The sequence below is a fragment of the Convolutriloba macropyga genome, chromosome 1, assembly GCF_964194025.1.
Source record: "Convolutriloba macropyga chromosome 1, txConMacr16.3, whole genome shotgun sequence".
Classification (NCBI taxonomy): domain Eukaryota; kingdom Metazoa; phylum Xenacoelomorpha; order Acoela; family Convolutidae; genus Convolutriloba; species Convolutriloba macropyga.
Genome location: NC_134468.1, coordinates 88,938,312 through 88,959,205, shown reverse-complemented (window position 1 = coordinate 88,959,205; position 20,894 = coordinate 88,938,312). Strand labels below are relative to the sequence as shown.

The window sequence follows — 20,894 nt, the reverse complement described above, 5'->3', positions numbered from 1 at the left end:
AGTATAGGGGTCGAAACAATGAAAAAACTGACTTTTTGAAAAAAATAATTTGCAAAACTATTGAAATCGTAAAGTGGTCTGAAATGGAATGTAAAAATTCAAAGCTAAATATGTAAGAGGTACGCCAAAACTTAACGCAAAACAAGTAAGATTGGCGTTGAATGCGTTGATTTTTTGTAAGAGCTACGGTTAAAATCAACGCTAAAAATGTAAGATCTACTCTAAAATTCAAGGCAAAATATATAAGATAGGCATTGAATGCGTTGAATTTGTGTAAGATCTACGCTAAATTCAACGCCAAATGTGTAAGATCTACGCTAAATTTCAACGATAAATATGTAAGATCTACGCAAAAATTCAACGCAAAATATGCCAGATTGGCGTTGAATGCGTTGAATTTGAGTAAGATCTACGCTAAAAAGTCAAAATCTACGCCAAAATTGAACGCAAAATATGTAAGCTCGGCGTTGATTGCGTTGAATTTATCTAAGATCTACGCTAAATTCAACGCAAATTATGAAAGATCTGCGCTAAAACTCTACGCTAAATATGTAAGATCTATGCAAAAATTCAGCGCAAAATGTGTAAGATAGGCGTTGAATGCGTTGAATTTGTGTAAGGTTTACGCCAAATTCAACGCCAAATTTGGAAGATCTACGACAAAAATCAACGATAAATATGTAAGATCTACGCAAAAATTCAACGCAAAATATGTAAGATTGGCGTTGAATGGGTTGAAGTTAAGTAAGATAAACGCTAAAAATCAACGCTAAAAAGGCAAAATCTACGCCAAAATTCAACGCAAAATATGTAAGATTCGCGTTGATTATGTTGAATTTATGTAAGATCTACGCTAAATTCAATGCAAAATATGTAAGATCTACGCTAAAATTCAACGCTAAATATTTAAGATCTACGCTAAATTCTACGCTAAATATGTAAGATCTATGCGAAAATTCAACGCAAAATATGTAAGATTGGCGTTGAATGCGTTGAACTTATGTAAGATTACGCTAAAAATAAGCGCTGAAAATGCAAAATCTACGTCAAGTTTTAACGCAAATTATGTAAGATTGGCGTTGAATGCGTTGAATTTATGTAAGATCTACGCTAACTTCAACGCTAAATATGTAAGATCTACTCTAAAATTCAACGCTAACTATGTAAGATCTACGCCAAAATTCAATGCTGAATATGTAAGATCTACGCCAAAATTCTACGCAAAATTATGTAAGATTGGCGTTGAATGCGTTGAATTTATGTAAGATCCACGCTAACTTCAACGCTAAATATGTAAGGTCTACTCTAAAATTCAACGCTAAATATATAAGATCTACGCCAAATTTAAACGCAAAATATGTAGGATTGGCGTTGAAGGCGTTGAATTTATGTAAGATTACGCTAAAAGTCAGCGCTGAAAATGCAAAATCTACGCCAAGTTTCAACGCAAATGATGTAAGATTGGCGTTGATTGCGTTGAATTTATGTAAGATCCACGCTAAATTCAATGCAAAATATGTAAGATCTACGCTAAAATTCAATGCTAAATATTTAAGATCTACGCTAAATTCTACGCTAAATATGTATGATCTATGCGAAAATTCAACGCAAAATATGTAAGATTGGCGTTGAATGCGTTGAACTTATGTAAGATTACGCTAAAAATCAGCGCTGAAAATGCAAAATCTACGCCAAGTTTTAACGCAAATTATGCAAGATTGGCGTTGAATGCGTTGAATTTATGTAAGATCTACGCTAACTTCAACGCTAAATATGTAAGATCTACTCTAAAATTCAACGCTAACTTTATAAGATCTACGCCAAAATTCAATGCTAAATATTTAAGATCTACGCCAAAATTCTACGCAAAATTATGTAAGATTGGCGTTGAATGCGTTGAATTTATGTAAGATCTACGCTAACTTGAACGCTAAATATGTAAGATCTACTCTAAAATTCAACGCTAAATATGTAAGATCTACGCCAAATTTAAACGCAAAATATGTAAGATTGGCGTTGAATGCGTTGAATGTATGTAAGATTACGCTAAAAATCAGCGCTGAAAATGCAAAATCTACGCCAAGTTTCAACGCAAATTATGTAAGATTGGCGTTGAATGCGTTGAATTTATGTAAGATCTACGCTAAAAATAAGCGCTGAAAATGCAAAATCTACGTCAAGTTTTAACGCAAATTATGTAAGATTGGCGTTGAATGCGTTGAATTTATGTAAGATCTACACTTGAGCGAAGATCTTACATAAATTCAACGCATTCAACGCCAATCATACATAATTTTGTGTTTTTTAGCATTGAAACCTCAGTAGTGGATAAAACAAGGGATTCAACCACCAGCAAAATTTGTCCCTTTCTCCTAACGCTAATCGCGCATGTCGAATCAGGCCAAATTTTACTGTTTGTTGAATCCCTTGCTTTATCCACTACTATATGTTAGCTCTAAATTTGATAAAAATTAAAAAATGGGAACCAAAAATAAAGCAAAAATCAAAAAATCAAAGCAAAAATTACATTTCACTCTTAAAGAGTTATTCACTCTTATTCGGAGTGATCCCCCATTAGAAAAGATCGCTCTTTTTCGCTCTTAAAGAGTGATTCCTTCTTTTTTGATATTTTTTTATTTTTTTGTACTTTTTATTTCAAATCATCTATACTTTTCAGTAAATTTATATTTTCTTTTATTTTTTCTATATTTATTCCATTATTAATAAGAAATGATACAAAATTATAGTATTTACATGAATAACTTTCTTCTGTTTGGTTAATAACTAAAGGACTTACAGGTCTAGGACTTTGCCAACTAGGATTAATTGTTTTATCCACGAAGCGGTTACACCGATCAGTTATATCAGGGAAACTGCTTTGCAGATTTCTACTAAATCCTCTAGTCAATTCTATATCTGGATGTTGTTTCTTTACATGAGCCCGTATCCCATCATATCTCACAACAGATGTACAATATGGACAATTAACTTTAGCTGTATACTTACCCTCATCAAAATTATTTAGTGGTTTTATATAATTACACTTTTTACAACATCTAGTTAATACTTCTGAGCTGGGGTTAAGGTTGGGGTTAGGGTTGGGGATAAGGTTAGGGTTAGGGTTGGGGTTAGGATCTGAGTTAGAGTTATAGTCATAGATAGAACCAGAACCAGAACTAGAGCTAGAACTGGGGTTAGAACCAGAACCAGAACCAGAACCAGAACTAGAGCTAGAACTGGGGTTAGAACCAGAACCAGAACCAGAAGTAGAACTAGAGCTAGAAATAGGGTTAGAATTAGAGTTAGAATTAGGGTTAGAACTAGAACTAGAACTAGGGTTAGAACTAGAATTAGAATTAGAATAAGAATTAGAACTGGGGTTAGAACTAGAATTAGAACTAGAACTAGATTCATTTTTTAAAGAACAACCCCATGGAGAAAAATCATTAGCACAAGTACCGCTTAATATTATATTACCACACATACATTTATCAGTTTTATCTTTTTGAAATGATTCATTATGATACTTTAAAACAGCAATGTTTCCACATTTATAGTTACAGCCTAAACATTGTAAAAGCATTTATAATAGGGTAAACTATCAGTGAAACTGCTTCGCAGATAATATTTACCTAATCCTTCACAGGGTAATATTTAGCCATGATTTCAATTAAATCTTTAGTATTATCTTTAGATGTGATACACTCTGCTAAATATTTATTTCCTAAAGTATTGAGTGTATTAGTTTTACATCTCTTATCTAAAATCAAATCAAGGTCTAATTCTTTTTTATCTTTAACAAAATTTATAATCTCTTCTCTAAATTCTTCATTATTTATATATAGTTTGTTTAAAAACCTTCCTCCCTTTCTTTTCAAAGTTCCCATCTCTTCATTGAGGAAGTCATAGTTACACTGGTTTATATATTCCTCTTGTATCAGGGAACCTGCTTCGCAGATTGTATTTCGTGTTTCACCTTCCAACTCTTCTCCATATCCAACATTAACTAATGTATGTACTCTACTCAACATTGTACTTGCTCCCATTGCTACAGTTCCAGCATGTCTTGATATTGAATCAGGATAAATATAACTAAATAAAATTAAACCTGTGCCTATAATTCCACCAATATTTGATAAAATTTTCATACCATTTCCCATAATCATTTCTTTAGTTAGAACATCATTCTGATTTTTAATATTATTTAAAGTAAGAAGTTAATTAAAATAAAACTGATAATTATCATGATTAGTAACATTTTTATCTGTAGCATTTATCATGAGTGGTTTCATATATGCTATAAGTTTAATTTTATCTTCACTTTCTAATTTATCTTTTAAACTAAGAGCTTTTAAATCAAGGAAACCAACTCTTGAATCATATATCATTGTTCTATTACTACTAATAATAATAAAAGTATTTTCGTTTTTATTATATTTAATTATACCATAACGAAGTTCATCTGACATTCCATCTGTTTAATTATAATAGTTACTATTTAACTCACTAATTATTTTACTAAAGTCATGTTCACATTTATATATCTATCTCATTAAAGTTTTTAAATAGGTCAGGTCCATTATAAGTTGTTAAATAAATAGTATCACAACTCATTCTTGCTGTATTAATTATTTGAGCTGGTTTATGACACATTACAATCATTTAAATATTACAATGTCTACCTTCAGTAAAATAATAACCTATATCCTTATTTAACCTATCACCCATATCATCAAGTACTATTGCACAATTTTGAAATTTATGCATATTATTTTTTGTGATCATATTTATATCACATTTATTAAACCCAGTATAAAACTTATTAGACTCAGGATCTATCCAGTCTTTGTCATCTTTACAAACTATAACTATATTTTTAGCTTGGTCTTGGTTTTGGTTTTGGATATGGTTTTGGTTTTGGTTTTGGTTTCGGTCTTGGTTTTGGTTTTGGTTTTGATCTTGAACTTGACGATGGTCTAAGTATAACTTTAAGTATTGTCTAATAAAATATGTTTTACCCGTTCCAGTTCCACCATAAACAATAGTATGTAGTGGTGACCTTTCATATTCAAATCTTACTAGACTCCTATTCATAAATCCACCAAAGCTTTCTTCTAGTTTTGTATATTTACTTGGTCTTGAATCATATATTATATAACAAATTCCAATTATAATAATAAAAATAAAAACTGCACTACCTGTTTCCTTTTTTATATAATAAATATAGATATGATTTAGATTTAGACTTAGACTTATAATTAGACTTAGATTTAATAAATTTATTATATAAAAATGCTCATCCTAACTTTTGAGGAATTCAATAATACATTTAATATTGATAATAATGCAATGAGCGATATCAGAATAAAAGATATAGGTAAAGATATAAGTCTAACACCAATTGAAATTGTAATGAGAGATGATAAACCAGAAATGGTAAGTTAACCTAACTCTAACATTTTTGTAAATCTATATCCAATTGAAGGTACACATTGGGTTTTAGTTATAAGAAGAGAAGATGGTCCAACATATTACTTTGATAGTTTTGGTGTAGAATTTTCACCATTATTCCTAGAAGAATATGTTGGTCTAGGCTCTAATGAGAGAATACAACAATATGATGAATCTTATTGTGGGGCTTATTGTTTATATATGATCTATCTTATTGATAGAGGATTTAGAATTAAAAGTGCTTTGAATATTCTAGTTAATCAATGTAAATATCCAGGAATATATAATGAGTGTTTTTGTTTAAGTTGTAGTAAAGATAATGATGAGGTTAATGATAATGATAAAGATAATGATAATGATTATGATCTACGAAGTAGCTTTGCTAATAATGATAATGGTAATGATGATGATAATGATAATGATCTACGAAGTAGCTTTACTAATAATGATAATGTCAATGTCAATGATAATGTTAATGATAATGATAATGTTAATGATAATGTTAATGATAATGATTATGTTAATGATAATGATAATTTTAATGTTAATGATAATGCTTATGATAATGATAATGTTAAGGATAATGATATTGTTAATGATAATGACAATGATGAGATTGTCTATCGGAGAAGTAGTTATAACCAGAGAAGTAGTCCTAATCTATGAATTAGTTATAATTCGAGAAGCGGTTTCACCGATCAGGGGAATATATCACCCCCAAGAAATAATATAATCCGAACAAATCCTATTGCTACTAATATAAATGATGATCTATATTCATGGTTAAATGATGATGATATAATTACTGAAGCCGCATTCCCAGATAACTTTAGATGTATAATATCTGGTCCTAGTGAATGTGGTAAGACATTCTTATTGAAAAAACTAATTCTAGCTAGTATATACTTTGATAAGCTATACATCATTGGACCTACTGGTGATCAGTACCATGCTATAGAAAGAATAAACCCAAAAGCAGATGTTGAATTTATTAAAGATATAAAAGATTTACCATCTCCCGATAAACTACCGAAAGACTTAAAGAAACTAATGATATTCGATGATGTTAGAGCCAAAGAACCAGTTATTAATGAATACTTTTGTAGAGGTAGACATAATAATTGCAATATGATATATCTTAATCAAAACCTGTTCTCTCTGGATAGGCAGAGTGTTAGAGAGAACTGTAATCTATTTATTTTATTTGAACAAACAGGTAAAGTCCTCATATCTATATATCAAGATTTATTTAATAATGCTGAACTTAGTTATAATGATTTTGCTAATATATGTAATAAGGTATGGAAAGAGCCTTATAATTATATTGTCATTGATATAACTAAAAATAAAAATATTAATGGTAAACTAAGAATTAATTGGGATCGGAGAGTTTTGCAGTTAAGTTTAAGTATCAGGGAACCCGCTTCGCAGATAAGTGTAAGTCTAAGTACAAGTCTAAGTATCGGGAACCTGTTTCGCAGATAAGTATAAGTATAAGTATCGGGAACCTGCTTCGCAGATAAGTATAAGTTTAAGTATCAGGGAACCTGCTTCACAGATAAGTCTGAGTGTAAGTATAAGTATAATTCTAAATCAAATGTAAAGTAAAACCTAATACATCACCATTAAAGTCTATAGGTCTTCCATGCTCATCTTTAATATGAAATTCTATATATTCTATTCTATCTTTAGTTACATTTTGATACAAGATATTAGTTGGTATAATATTTATCAAGTAACCTGGTGGTTCAGTTAGATTAAAAGTATATAGTATGTCTGTATCTTTACCATTATCTTTAGCTCCAGATATCACATTATAATGAATATTAATAGTACTAAAACCCTTAATATCAATAATTTTCTGAGATTTATATCTACCTTTTTTATAAATTATTTTTCTAAATCCTAGTAATGAGGCTAGTGAGTTTTCTATATCAAAGCTGAGTGCTCCTTGTTTTATTTCCATTAAACATTTCATCGTATTCTTATCAGGTTCTATTATAACATTACCATCAGCTTCTTCTTTTATTAATTCTGCTATATCAGCTATTTCTTATGCTCCCGGTGTAATAGTTGAATATAGCAACGGGATTCCTTTATAATTGTGATTAAGTATAAATGTAATGTTTGGGCTTGAGGTAGAGATAGGGTTAAGGTTAGGGTCAGAGCTAAGAGCCCGAGGTAAAGCTTCATCATCTTCTATAACAGTACTAGCATATAAGGATTGATTATTTCTCCTATTCACATTAAACACCGAATTATAAACAGATAATCTAATTAAACCTAATTTTGTTGTATTAAGTATGGGTTCACTAAAGTTAAACTTTTCTGTTGGTTTTATCATTCTAAAGTTAAGTGTATGCTCTTCTTTAGTTTTAGTTAAAGCTTCGTGTATATTTTGTAGTTCTCTTAACATTAAACTATCGGTGAAAGCACTTCGTTAATCAGTCATTTTTTATCTAATAAAAGTGGATTTTAATTTGGATACAACTTATAGTTATAATAATGATATACACAAAAGTGAGATTATAAAATATAAACCTAATAATCTGTCAACAATGAATACGGTTAATACTAACATTAATATCATACTCAATAGAGAAGAGAATCACTTAAATTTGCGTGATTCATATCTAGAGATAGAGTTTGTTGTATCAGATGATGCTGGTGGTGTATTTGCTAATGATGCTAATATTAGATTAGTTAATTATGGTATGATGGCATTGTTTAGTTCAATTAAGCTTGAAACTAGTGGTGGTAGGACTATTGAATATATAGATCATTGTCATCCTAATCTATTGATGTATAAGTTATTAACTAGTACTGGTGATGAATATGAGAGTGGTTTTGTTAAAAATCAGGCCAATAGAGATAGTCAACTTAAAAGTGACCATATTGCTGCACAACGAGGACATATGTATATGATGGTTAAGATGAGTGATCTATTTGGTTTCGTAAATGATTTAGAAAAAATTATATATGGTTTAGGATTTAAACTAATTTTAAAACGAAGTAATAATGATAGAGCTCTATATAGAGTTAACGCTAATCCTGGTGCAGTTGCTAATGATGGTAATATAGAAATTAGAGATATATCATGGTGTGTGCCTCGTATTGATCCTAGTTATGATCATAGAATTTTTGTGCAGAAAGGATTAAATAAAAAGAATAATGTAGACTTTAGTTATTATGAAAGAAAGACATTTTATAAGAATGTACCCAATGCTACTAACTTCTTGTTTGATCTTGGTATGGAAAGTGGTATGGAAAGACCACAATATATTATAGTTGGTTTTGAAAATAATAATGTTAATGAACAAACTCATGATGCAAGTACATTTGATGTAATGAATGTTACTGAATGTTATTGTAAGATTGGTAGTGAGTTTTATCCCGAGGATAGAATGAATATTAATTATGGTACCAATAATTATAATGAGGCTTTTAAAGAGAATGTTAGCTTTAATAAAGATTATAATGGGCTACCACATAATATAAAACCATATGTAAATCAGAGAATATTCAAAAGTAATTATAGAATATATGTATTCGATACTAGATATCAAAGGGATCATATAGGTCCACAACCAATACAACTTAATTTTAAATTTAGTGCTGCAGTTGCAGATGTTATATTTCATGCATTAGTATTAACTAGGAAGGTTATTAGTGTGAATAGTGATGGTAATAAGATGGTTGATTTTATGTGATAGTTATAATTTAAGTCAAAGATATAACTCTAGCGATAATTATAATTTTAGATATAACTCTAGCGGTAATTTATAATTATAGTATAATATAGCTATTGTTATAATTATATACTTTTACTTATACATAACCATATACTTATACTTATACTTATAGCTAGTCAGCTCTAATTGTTACTCTTGTTAATACCTAACTATTTCTTATTAGTATTAACAAAACCTTTAGCATAAATAATATCTAATTTCTTTTTATTCTCTAGAGCTAAGCCTCCAGCTTCAAGCTTAACCTTAGGCTCAGGTCTAACCTTGGGCTTAGGCTTGGGTTTAGGCTTAATAATAACAAAGGGATTATACTTTTTAACTTCCATTGTTTTTTATATATAGAAATGAGTCTTTTAAATAAGTTCAAAACTAATTCATACTGTGTTGGAGGCAGACATTATAGTAGTACTGTTAATATAAGAGGAGCTATTACTTCAAAAGGAACTAAGATGTTAAAAGGTAATTGTGTTTTATATAGAAGGAATAAATCAATGAGAGTATCTGATGCAACAATAGAAGGAGAAGGACTTAAAGATTTCTTTAAAAGTATTGGTAGGGCTACAGTTAACTTTGGAAAGAAAGTTGCTAATAATCCAGTAAAAGCATTAGAAATAGCAAGTAAAATAGGAAGTGCAGCTGCATCTAGAAACCCTAAAGCAGCTCTAGTGGCTACACCCGATTTAATTAAATTTGCAACTACTGGTGAATGTATAAAGTAGTACAAAAAGGTAGAGGGTTATACTTAGGTACAAAGAAAAGATAATTATTTGATTATGATTATGATTATGTTTATATTTATGTTTATGATTATGATTATGTTTATGATTATGATTATGATTATGATTATAGATATGATTATGATTATATTATGATTATATTATGTTTATGATTATGAATTTAACTAAAATTATGATTATATATTTATCGATCGGTGTAACCGCTTCCCGGATAAATATTAATACTAAAGTTATTATTACTAAAAACATTGTTATTACTAAGCACTAATATCTTTAATCTAAAAAAATACTCATGCTTGTTTCTCTTGTTCTTCTTATAATCCTCATAAAACTTAACAAATTCATTATACTCATCATTATCTATTTTATTATCATTCATTGATTTAGTATATAGTTTATTAAACTTGTCACTAAACTGTTTACTTAAAATAGACATTTGTGAATACTTCATAATTTTAATTCTTATTTTAGTATCAGTTGTTCTTGATAATGAACCACAAACAGTTGCTGTAGCAAAAGTTGTAGGTATAGAATAAGGCAAAACCTATACCCGTTATTGCAACTGATGTTGATGTTGCAGTTGTTACTATTGATGATATTAGAGTTTAAGTATAATTATATTAGAGTTTAAATAAAACTATTACTATGATTATAGCTATGGGTATAACTATGAATAGATATATCTAATAGTAAATATTAATATAAATGTTATTATTAGTAAACATGCTATTAAACCAAACACTAATACTTTTAGTTTTAAAAAATCTAACTCAATTTACTTTTCTTATCCCTCTTATATTCTTCATATACCATAACTAATTCATTATACTCATCATTAACTATTTTATTATCGTTAATTGATTTAGTATATAGTTTATTAAACTTGTCACTAAACTGTTTACTTAAAATATACATTTGTGAGCACTTTATAATTTTATTTCTAATTTTAGTATGAATTGTTTTTGATAATGAACCACAAACAGTTGCTGTAGCAAAAGCTGTTGGTATAGAATAAGCTAATCCTATACCTTTTAATGAAACTGATGTTGTTAATATAATTCTCAGCTACGTTAATATAATTTTTATATCTACTTAACTTCTTATTATAGTTATTAGTTTCAGTTTCATAATAATTTCTAATATCTTTTATAATGTTAATATTGTTGTTAAATTTATTATTAGCTTGAATCTTTTCGTTTATCTGCTGTTCATTGACAGCAGCAGCTTCGCGCATCAATGTTTCTGATGCTGATGACAAAAATGGATATAGTAATCTCTCACTCGGTGCTGTTGGATTGGTCATTGCTTTGCTTATTTTCATTAGTAAAAATTCTTTTTATTTCTTTCATTATATCTTCTTGATTAATACTATAATGCATCTCAAGTCTATCTTTCTCTTTATTATCAAGTAACTTACTTTGTAAAAGTATAGCAATTATATATTGTACTATAACACCTCTAAGAGATTTATTGTATTCTTTCATTTCTCTCAGACCGTTAGTAAACATTTCATCTAAGTGTATGTTAGTTATATTCTGATTAAACATATTATTATCAAATTCTTGCTTTAATTGATTATATTTAGAGATAGTATCTGCAGCAACTTTATTACAAAACTTAACAGTATTTCTGACTTCATTTGTTGATTCAATAAACTCAATAATTAGTTCTTCATTAACTTGTGTTTCATTTAATTGTAATGTTTTAGTTGTAACTTTATCAAAGTCACCCTTTCTTAGTTCAGTTATGTTTCTACTCAAAATGTCTATTTTATTAGAAGAGGATAATAAGTTATTGTCACAATACTCTTTATTAACAACATCTTTTTCATCTATCGGAGGATGTACATTTGTAATTTTATAGGTATCCTTCATATCAATATTATCATTATCTTCTAGGAGAAACCCACGAGCCTTACTTAGTGTTAAGTTGTTTCCATTCCCTATATGACGTTTCGCTCGGTTAAATCTATTTCTTGTCATTATTTATATTAAGAAATAAATCCGGCTTGCCGGCTTAGGACCGTAGGTCTATATTTATTGATTCTAAAACTTTATTATTAGATTCAAAATCAAACTCAGATTTTAATAGTTCCTGTTCATAATATTTGCCTTCTATTATCTCTCCATTAATATCTTCTATTTTATATGTTGGTGGGTGTGCTTTTAGAACTTCATTCACTTTAAACAATTCTCTATTCCAATTAGAAGTGTAACATTTAGAGAAGATATTACGTTTATCTGCATTTCTAACATAATCACCAACTTTAAATTTTGGTGTTGCTTTGGTAGAAATAATCTGCGAAGCAGTTTCGCTGATATAGTACTTAACTTTATCAGGATTATTAGAAGCGTCAACTGGTGTCATATTAATTGTTGAGTGAATGTTATTGTTATATGTTACAACAGCATCATTTAATATATTTACCCAATTACCATCACCGTTGATGAACATTGGTTTATTTATTATGTGTAATAATGTTCTACTAAATCTCTCTATAAACACAGCCTTTAAATCACTATAAGTAGAATATAGCTCTATCCCTGAAGCGGCTTTGCCGGTTCCATATTCTTTAAGTAGAGATTTAAATGTTTTATTGTAAAAATCACTACCTCTATCTACCCATAACTTTTCTGGTTTTCGTCCTTCTGATAGGATTGTTTTAAAACCATTAGTTATAGATAAACCAGATTTATTCTTTAAAGGAATAGCCCATGCATATTTTGTGAATATATCTATAACTGTTAATATAAACTTATAATTATTATTGTATTTACTTAGAGATGACTTATCAATTAAATTAGCCGACCATGTTTCATCTTTATATAGTGGTATTATTCTTTGTCTTTTAAACTTTGTTATTTGAGGACTGAATACTTCTTTAGCTAGTAGTTGTTGTTGTTTTTCCATCATTCATTTACCATAGTTAAAAACAAAATTATCTAGTTGGTCTTGATTAATAATATTCATAGATAATAGTTGCTTAGATATATCTAGCATTTCATCATATAATCCATCATGACCAGCTTTTGTTTCTAGTTTTAATAATTCTAGTCTTTCTACTAAATTATTTGGGTTGTCATTTAATCCCCTGCCAAATATATCATCTCTTACCTCCATTATACGTTTTATTGTTCTATATCTATCGCTTTTCTTATCCCATTTTCCTAAATCATATCTAATATCCTTTAAAAACCTTTTAATTTTGTTTTCATCTTCCTCAACCTTATCATCATATGTTACATTTGTTTTAGTAAGAAAATCAGTAAATCCTTCTGAAAACTCATATACATTATCCCTAACTAAAAATGCACCCTGCTCTAGAGTTATATCAACACCATTCATTTTATATCTCCTACTAGGTAAATCTGCGAGGTCTAATTTTAATTGAGGATTAGTTTGAGCCCCCATGTCTTGAAGAAGTTTGGCTGTTTTTGTATCAACATAAACTGGTGCTATATCTTGAGTTTGCTTTATGGTCCCTTTTAACGTTTCACCAATCTGCGAAGCAGTTTCGCCCATCTTGGAAGCAGTTTCATTAAACTGGGAACCAGCTTGCTCGATCTGCGAAGCAGTTTCACCAATCATCTTAGTTTGTTTATCTAACTCTTGATTTTGCCAATCTATTGCTCTTAATATTTGTTCACTTAATGCTAGATTCCGTTCATTGTTTTCACTGATAGTTTTGGTTAGAGGATCAAATAACTCTTCTATTTAACCATAATATTCTTGTTGTTTTAATTTATCTTCTAATCTATTTCTTCTGTTTTGTTTTTCTAGATTGTTTAATTCTATAAGTTTATCTAGTTTAGTCATTTTAAATGTATTGAAAAATTATAATAAGAGTAAAAAATGGATAATGAAAACAGCTTCTCTCTTAATCTAAAAAGATGTTTAGCTTGTAAAAGACGTTGTAATACAATAGATGAGTTTATTGATCATATTAAGGAACCAAATCATGATGATTTAATAATTTCAACTTATTCTAAATATGTAGATGGGGCTGGGAAGATAATAAAATTTCTAGAATATAATAAAAATATAATAGCTGGAGCTACACTACATAAGTATACAATCATGGGAGACACCATGGAAAAATATATGGCTCAGATAATGGTTTATAATATACTAAATACCAACCATATGGATGTAATGAATGAATTAGGTCTATAATTATTTGTTATAAAAATTAGCAAAGCTCGTTATATAATATAATAGCAACTTCAATTAACTTTCTATCATCATTAATGGTTAGTTCTAGAATATTATTAACCAGTAGGTCTTTCTCTCCATCTAATGATCTGCCAAGCAGTTTTGTAAACCGCGAGCTTTGCTCGTTCACTGATGCTTGGTGGATCATTTTTATTAAATCTCTTTTGAATAGATATAGATTCTCGTCATGAGGATAGCCTTTAATATTATTTACATAAAATCTTTTATCATCAAATGTGTTTAGACTTATCTTACTTGTTTTTGTTGTTGTCTTGTCATCACCATTTTTTTGTATTCTACATTCATCTACTGTTCTCTGTGTGTTATTCATTAATGCATCATAATAATCTATGTGCCTAGCATTATTATGCTTCTTTATTCCTTTTTCTTTAGTGTTTTTAGGATAATTTTTGAAGCTCTATGTTTTGGGGGCAATGCTATAAATTCCTCAATAATCCTACTTCCCAGCTCGTGCTTAAACTTGCTGGGGACTTTATTATTAGTTTTTATAGGTATGTCTAGATTACTTAAGTCCATATGCTCATCACTAACTTTACCTTCACTATAACTTAATACGAAACTGTCCGTATCCATATAGTGAAGTGTTAGATCTTTGAGGGATGGTTGTAAAAAATTATAGAATACATCATACATGTGTAATTTACTTAATTCTAAGATAGTAACACCTACACATACTGGAGAATCGTATTCTATTTTTTTCTTTATATATTCTATTTGGCTATAATCTCTATATCTAGTTATATTCTTAAATGTTGGTTTACTTACACTTTTCATTATCTTTTCTTCATCATGCAAGAACTTACTTTGAAAAAAGTGTAGAGGATTCATGCACATTCTTCCATATAATGAGTTATTAATTAATTTCCTTACATCCTTTTCTGCTTCAGTTTTAGCTCTTGCTCTTTTATTTGTATTGTTTTGTATATAATCTCTACATATGTAGTCTTGTTTAAATTTAATTACTCTATGTATTATATAGATTAATTGAGGCCTTAGTTAACTCTCTATCATCTTTAATGGTTTGTTCTAGAATACTTTTAGTTAGTTGGTCTTTGTCTAAATCTAACAATGCAACATTAATTTTATTTACTAGATCTTTTTTGAATAGATATAGATTCTCATCATAAGGATAGCTTTTAATATTATTTACATAAAATCGTTTATCATCAAATATGTTTAGACTAATCTTCCTTGTTTTTGTTGCTGTCATGTTTATAACCAACTTTCTGTATTCTAAATTCATCTACAGTTATCTGTGTGTTATACATTATTGCATTATAACACTCTTCATATTTAGCATTGTTACAATTCTATATTCCTTTCTCTTTAGTTTTATTCGGGTAATCTTTGAAGCTGTATTTCTTTGATGACAGGGCCATAGACTCTTCTATCAATCTACTTCCCAATTCATGTTTGAATTTGCCGGGGATTTTATTATCAGTCTTGATTGGTGCTTCTAGATGGGACAGATCCATGTGTTCATCAGGGACCTTACCCTCACTAAAGTTTAATATGAAACTATCAGTATCCATATAATGGAGCTGTAAATCTTTGAGAGATGTTTGAAGAATATGAAAGAATTTATCATACATGTGTAATTTACTTAATTCTAATATAGTCACACCCACATATACTGGAGAATCATATTCTATTTTTTTTTAAATAATCATTTTGGCTTTAATCCTTATTACTAGTTATATTTTTAAATGCTGGTTAACTTATACTTTTCATTATCTTTTCTTCATCGTGTAAGAACTTTTTTGAAGGAAGTGTAGAGGATTCAAGCACATTCTTCCATATAGTGAGTTGTTCATTAAATTTCTTACATCCTTTTCCACTTCAGTTTTAGCTGTTGCTCTTTTATTGGTTTTTTTTTCAATATAGTCTCTACTTATGTAATCTTGTTTAAATTTAATTACTATAAGAATTTTAATTACTTTACACCCATCTTAACATAGAAGTTTAACATCCTATTATGAACCATATATTCTGTTTTGTTGTTTTGGTCTAAGATTAATTTCTCTGATCTGTGAAGCAGTTTCCCTGATCTTGCTTTACTTTTCTCTCTTTGTCGGTATCCCAATTCATTACCATTTATCTTTCTCTTATTAGGCATTAGTGCTAACTGTTCTGTTCTCTCTTTACATTCATTAATATAATCAATATCACAAACTATATAGTAACCATGATCACTATCATCTGGAGTATTCAATATTTCATCGAGGAACCTGCTTAGCGGATCTAGAGTAGTAGTAGAAGTAAACTCAAAATCCTTATAAGGTAACTTTTGCATCATTGCATAACCATATAGGTTGTTTGCGTCTATGTACCATATATTTCTATTAATAACTTTATCATTAGTATCTGCGAAGCAGCTTCCCTGATTAGTATTAGTATTAGTACTAGTACTAGTATTAGTGTTAGGATTAGTATTAGTATTATCATTAATATTAGCATTATTATTAGTATTACTATCTGCGAAGCAGGTTCCCTGATTATTTATATATCTATCTCCCATTATTCCACATATACCACCTCTCTTTGCTCCAACAAAATCATCTAGCATTTGTTTATCTTGTAATGTATCTAATGTTACACCGCTTGACATTAACCAACAATCAAAACTAGAACCTGGGAGACTTACGTAATGTAGTGGATTGAGCTTGAATTCTTTCATACTTAGTTTAACATATCCATTCATGCAATAGTCTAATATTTCCAAATCATTTTGTAAATACTCTATAGTTAGATCTTTACCAGTTTTATTACTGTTTTCATTATTAAAGCTATCTACTTCTTCTTGTTTTGGTAATTTATTATGTAGAGAGGATTTAAAGTCTTCTATTTTTAGATTACCTATAACTTCTTGGTAGGTAGCTTTGCTACCATTGGCAGCTTCGCTGTCATAATCATCCAAACCAATGTATTCATATGGATATAATGTTTTAGTTTTACATCCGTATATCTTTGCCATTTGATCTAGAGGCATAGCTAAGAAGTTATAACTGTCTAAGAATTTGAGACAACCAATGCTAAACATCTTAGATTTACCAGCAGCTAGTGGTATGTTATCTACTTTTCTTTTATCATTATTCTGTTTAAAGAGTTCACTGTATAGTAGGTTGAAGTCATAGCCAGAGCCATTATGGAATATTACTGGAATGAAGTTTGTTGTTTGTATCTTAGATTACATATTTTACATGCTGTTCCTCTATATTTACCAGTTTCATGACAATGATCTCTTACTTTATTAATACATGTTTTGCTGCAGATATGACAAGTGTTATTAGTTTCATGATATAATCTATCTTCTTCTGTGAATATAATTTTTTCATTAAGTTTGAATTTATTCTCAGTTTCTATTTCTAATAGATCTCTAGCAAATCTTTTGATGCAGCCTAGACCGAAGTAGTGTTTGAAGTTACCTCGCCAGGTGTAACCCACAGCTATTGGAATATGTTCAGCTATTACATATTTTAAATCATTAGTTGTGACATCGGTGAATCCGCTTCGTGGATCAACAATGCAACATTCTATATCGGCAGTTATAATATTTTTTATATTCTGACGTTTGTGTTCATTTATAAAAGTAATATGTTTTTTCATAGGACAAACAATCTCTGGTTTGAATGAGTTGTTGCATTCGTGTTTATCATATTTAATTTGTGAGTTAAACCAATAGGTACACCTATCACAATAATAATATTTAATGTTGTTTTTATTTGGTCGTTCTAAGAGGGTTTCTATATTTTTTATTAGGACACAGTGTTTTATTTGACCAATACTCCAAACTAGTATTCTTACATCTTTTCTATCTTTATTAAAATCATCCACTTGTTTAAACAATTCTATTTTACCATTACCACAAAGTGTGTATACCCAAATATTAATATTATACAATTTCTGTATTCTTATGATATAAGCAAAATCATCCTCATGTTGTTGTCTTGGTTCAATTAGTTTATCTACATATTTACTTTCTCGAGTTGCATGGTGTGAGGCGGGATGTAGCCAAGCAGTTATAGTTAGTTGTAAGCAATTGTATTTATAACTATGTATATTTAATATCGATTTAGAGTTTTTGAGATCTGGAGGTAAATCTATATAACTACAAATAGATGCTTTAGTTGGTTCAATGCTTAACTGAATACTTTTTATTCCAAGAAACTCAAAATCATAACCATAATCTTCATATATTTTCTTTTCGAAATCTAGCCACCGATTGAAGGCACCATATTCATATATCGGTGAAACCGCTTCGCGGATTGCTTTATTATTAATATAATCAGTATTGAAAAATATTTTAGTAGTTTTAACTTCTTCTTTGGTTCTCTTCTTATAATCACATTCAGCCGTGATCTTATATTTAAAACTCTTATTTTTACAAAACTGGTAACAGTTTTTAATTTCTTCCAAAGAGTAATTAGTTGCTTCATCTATATCTTCAATGTAATTCCCACCTTCATCAGTAATATAAAATTCTCTCATGTTCTGACTTGAGTTTATATCGAAGTCTTCTGTGTTTTCTAGATACATGCGATTGTGACTATATGAATGAGTAGTTAGAGCAACTTTACTTCTAAATTCTTCATGACATTCTTTACATATAAACCTAATCTTAGAAGAGATATTGTTTTCAGTTTCAGTTTCTGATTTAGTTTCTGTTTTAGTTTTAGCCCTAGTTATAATAATATAATCATCTTCATCCAAATTATACACCCTCTCCGAGATTTCATCTTCTTCATACTCAAACTTTTTCTCCAATAGTTCCTTATGTTTGAGATCGTATGATTGATGCATGTATAAAGCCTTCTTTGGTTCAAAGGATAGATTACAGACATCTCAGAAGTTTATGACACTAGTATTATTTGATTGAGACATGATGTATTTTTTTAGGGAAATAATCAAAAAATAATTTTTCGAAAAATGAAAATGAAATGCGATAAGTGTATAAATAAACCTTGGAAAGAATGTTGTAATAATTGTAAAGAATTAGAATATTCTTGTTATGTATGTAAAAATATGGTTAAAGTTAAAGTTTATATAGAACATTTGGGATATCATTATTCTGATCCTGATCAATATCTAACATGTAGTATGTGTAACGTTTATAAACATATATCATTATATAGATTTAGAAATAGGAAATGTAGACTATTTATTTATCTTCATAGATATAGATATGGTCACACTAGAAATCAATTCAGAGAGCATGTTTATAAGTATAATATTCAAGAAGACATAGAAAAACACTAATCACTGTGTTTCCACCGATCTCAGTGTTTTTGACTGTATACCCATCACAGTGTGTCCCATATACAGTCTCACAGCAGGGATCATCCTTTTTAAGAACTGTGAATTTGTTTTTTTTTATGTCACTTAGTTTAATGCAATTCATCAGAGTCGGGGGACGTTCACTGGAGTCAGTGAGGAAGGAACCCCAAACCTTCCGTTTGCTAAAGCAACTTAACTAGACTCGATGATTTAACCACTACACCAAGTGAGACAGAAAGTTTTAGTTTTAAATTGATTAAATATTGATTAGGGGATATATGAAAATTTTTATTATTTTATTATTTCTTTCAATTTTTGTTCAAGTTTTTTCGCAAGTTGGTTTTACGTGCTTTTCACACGGTCTCATCTGCGAAGCAGTTTCACTGATTAGTTTTATACTAGTATCTGGGGACGTCCACCGGAGTCGGTGGGGATAGAACCCAAACTATCCGTCTGATAACAGTTAATTACCAGCTTAACTCTGTACTAGTGGTTTGCACTAAGTGAGACAAGAAATGATAGATTTAAAATTGAAAAGAAGTGAATATAGAGCTAATATATAGTAGTGGATAAAACAAGGGATTCAACAAACAGTAAAATTTTGCCCGATTCGACATGCGCGATTAGCGTTAAGAGAAAGGGACAAAATTTACTGGTGGTTGAATCCCTTGTTTTATCCACTACTAACCTCGGCCCGGGTTACTTATGTTAAACGAATTCCTACAGGGAACAAAACCCACAATAAGGGTTCACCTGCACTAAATACCTGTGGAAAGTGTGAAACTGGTGTCGGGATTGATAGCTGGTATCACCACAGTGTCAGGGAATCCACCTCTTCCTACCATGTCGTCACTCCCTTCCGGGATTATCGTCCCGATGGAAACTTGGTCTGGATTTTGTTCCTCATAGAACAATTCTTGGGCCGAGACAAGTGTTTGGTTGCTTCTGACTGAACTTCGGACCCTGTGGATCCGACTGAAGGATCCATTTGAATGCTGAGAATGTCCGCCGAGAGAGCGATTGTCGTCCATGTTTGTATTAAGAGCTTGAAAACTGTTGAAGGCAACAAAACTCTTTTCTCAAATCACGTTTGATTGATAAATTTGATGTATTTTGTTTTGTAATTAATAAGACGAAAAATTAAGCATAGTGATACGAGCGTTTCACAGCTGTGTTCACATAATGCCTTGTGGTTAAAAATGTGCAGTTTCAATTTTGTCGTCATAGTCATATGACTACAACAACAATTTTAATTAAGTGGTTGCTACGAAAGAATCTAAAAATAAAATCAGCAAAAAAGAACAGCGCTTTACAAGCAGCTCTGCTATGTGTTACACGAGCTGATGGTTCGTCTAGTGAGACTGTTTTTAGTGTATCGTTTCTCTTATTCGAGAAGCTACATGATGTCCTGAAATGATTTTTAAATGTGAAGTGGGTCAAAAATCAAAGT

General features: G+C 29.7%; 1 protein-coding gene across 1 annotated transcript in view; it reads right to left on the bottom strand.

Moving 5' to 3' along the window:
- Positions 1-20,618, bottom strand: part of LOC142344116 (uncharacterized) — a 28,947-nt gene extending 8,329 nt beyond the window's left edge. The window contains exon 1 of the mRNA XM_075395621.1: positions 20,211-20,618. Within this exon, the coding sequence (XP_075251736.1) occupies positions 20,211-20,475 (265 nt within the window). The 5' untranslated portion in view covers positions 20,476-20,618. The remainder of the gene's footprint in view (positions 1-20,210) is intronic.
- Positions 20,619-20,894: the final 276 nt, after the last annotated feature.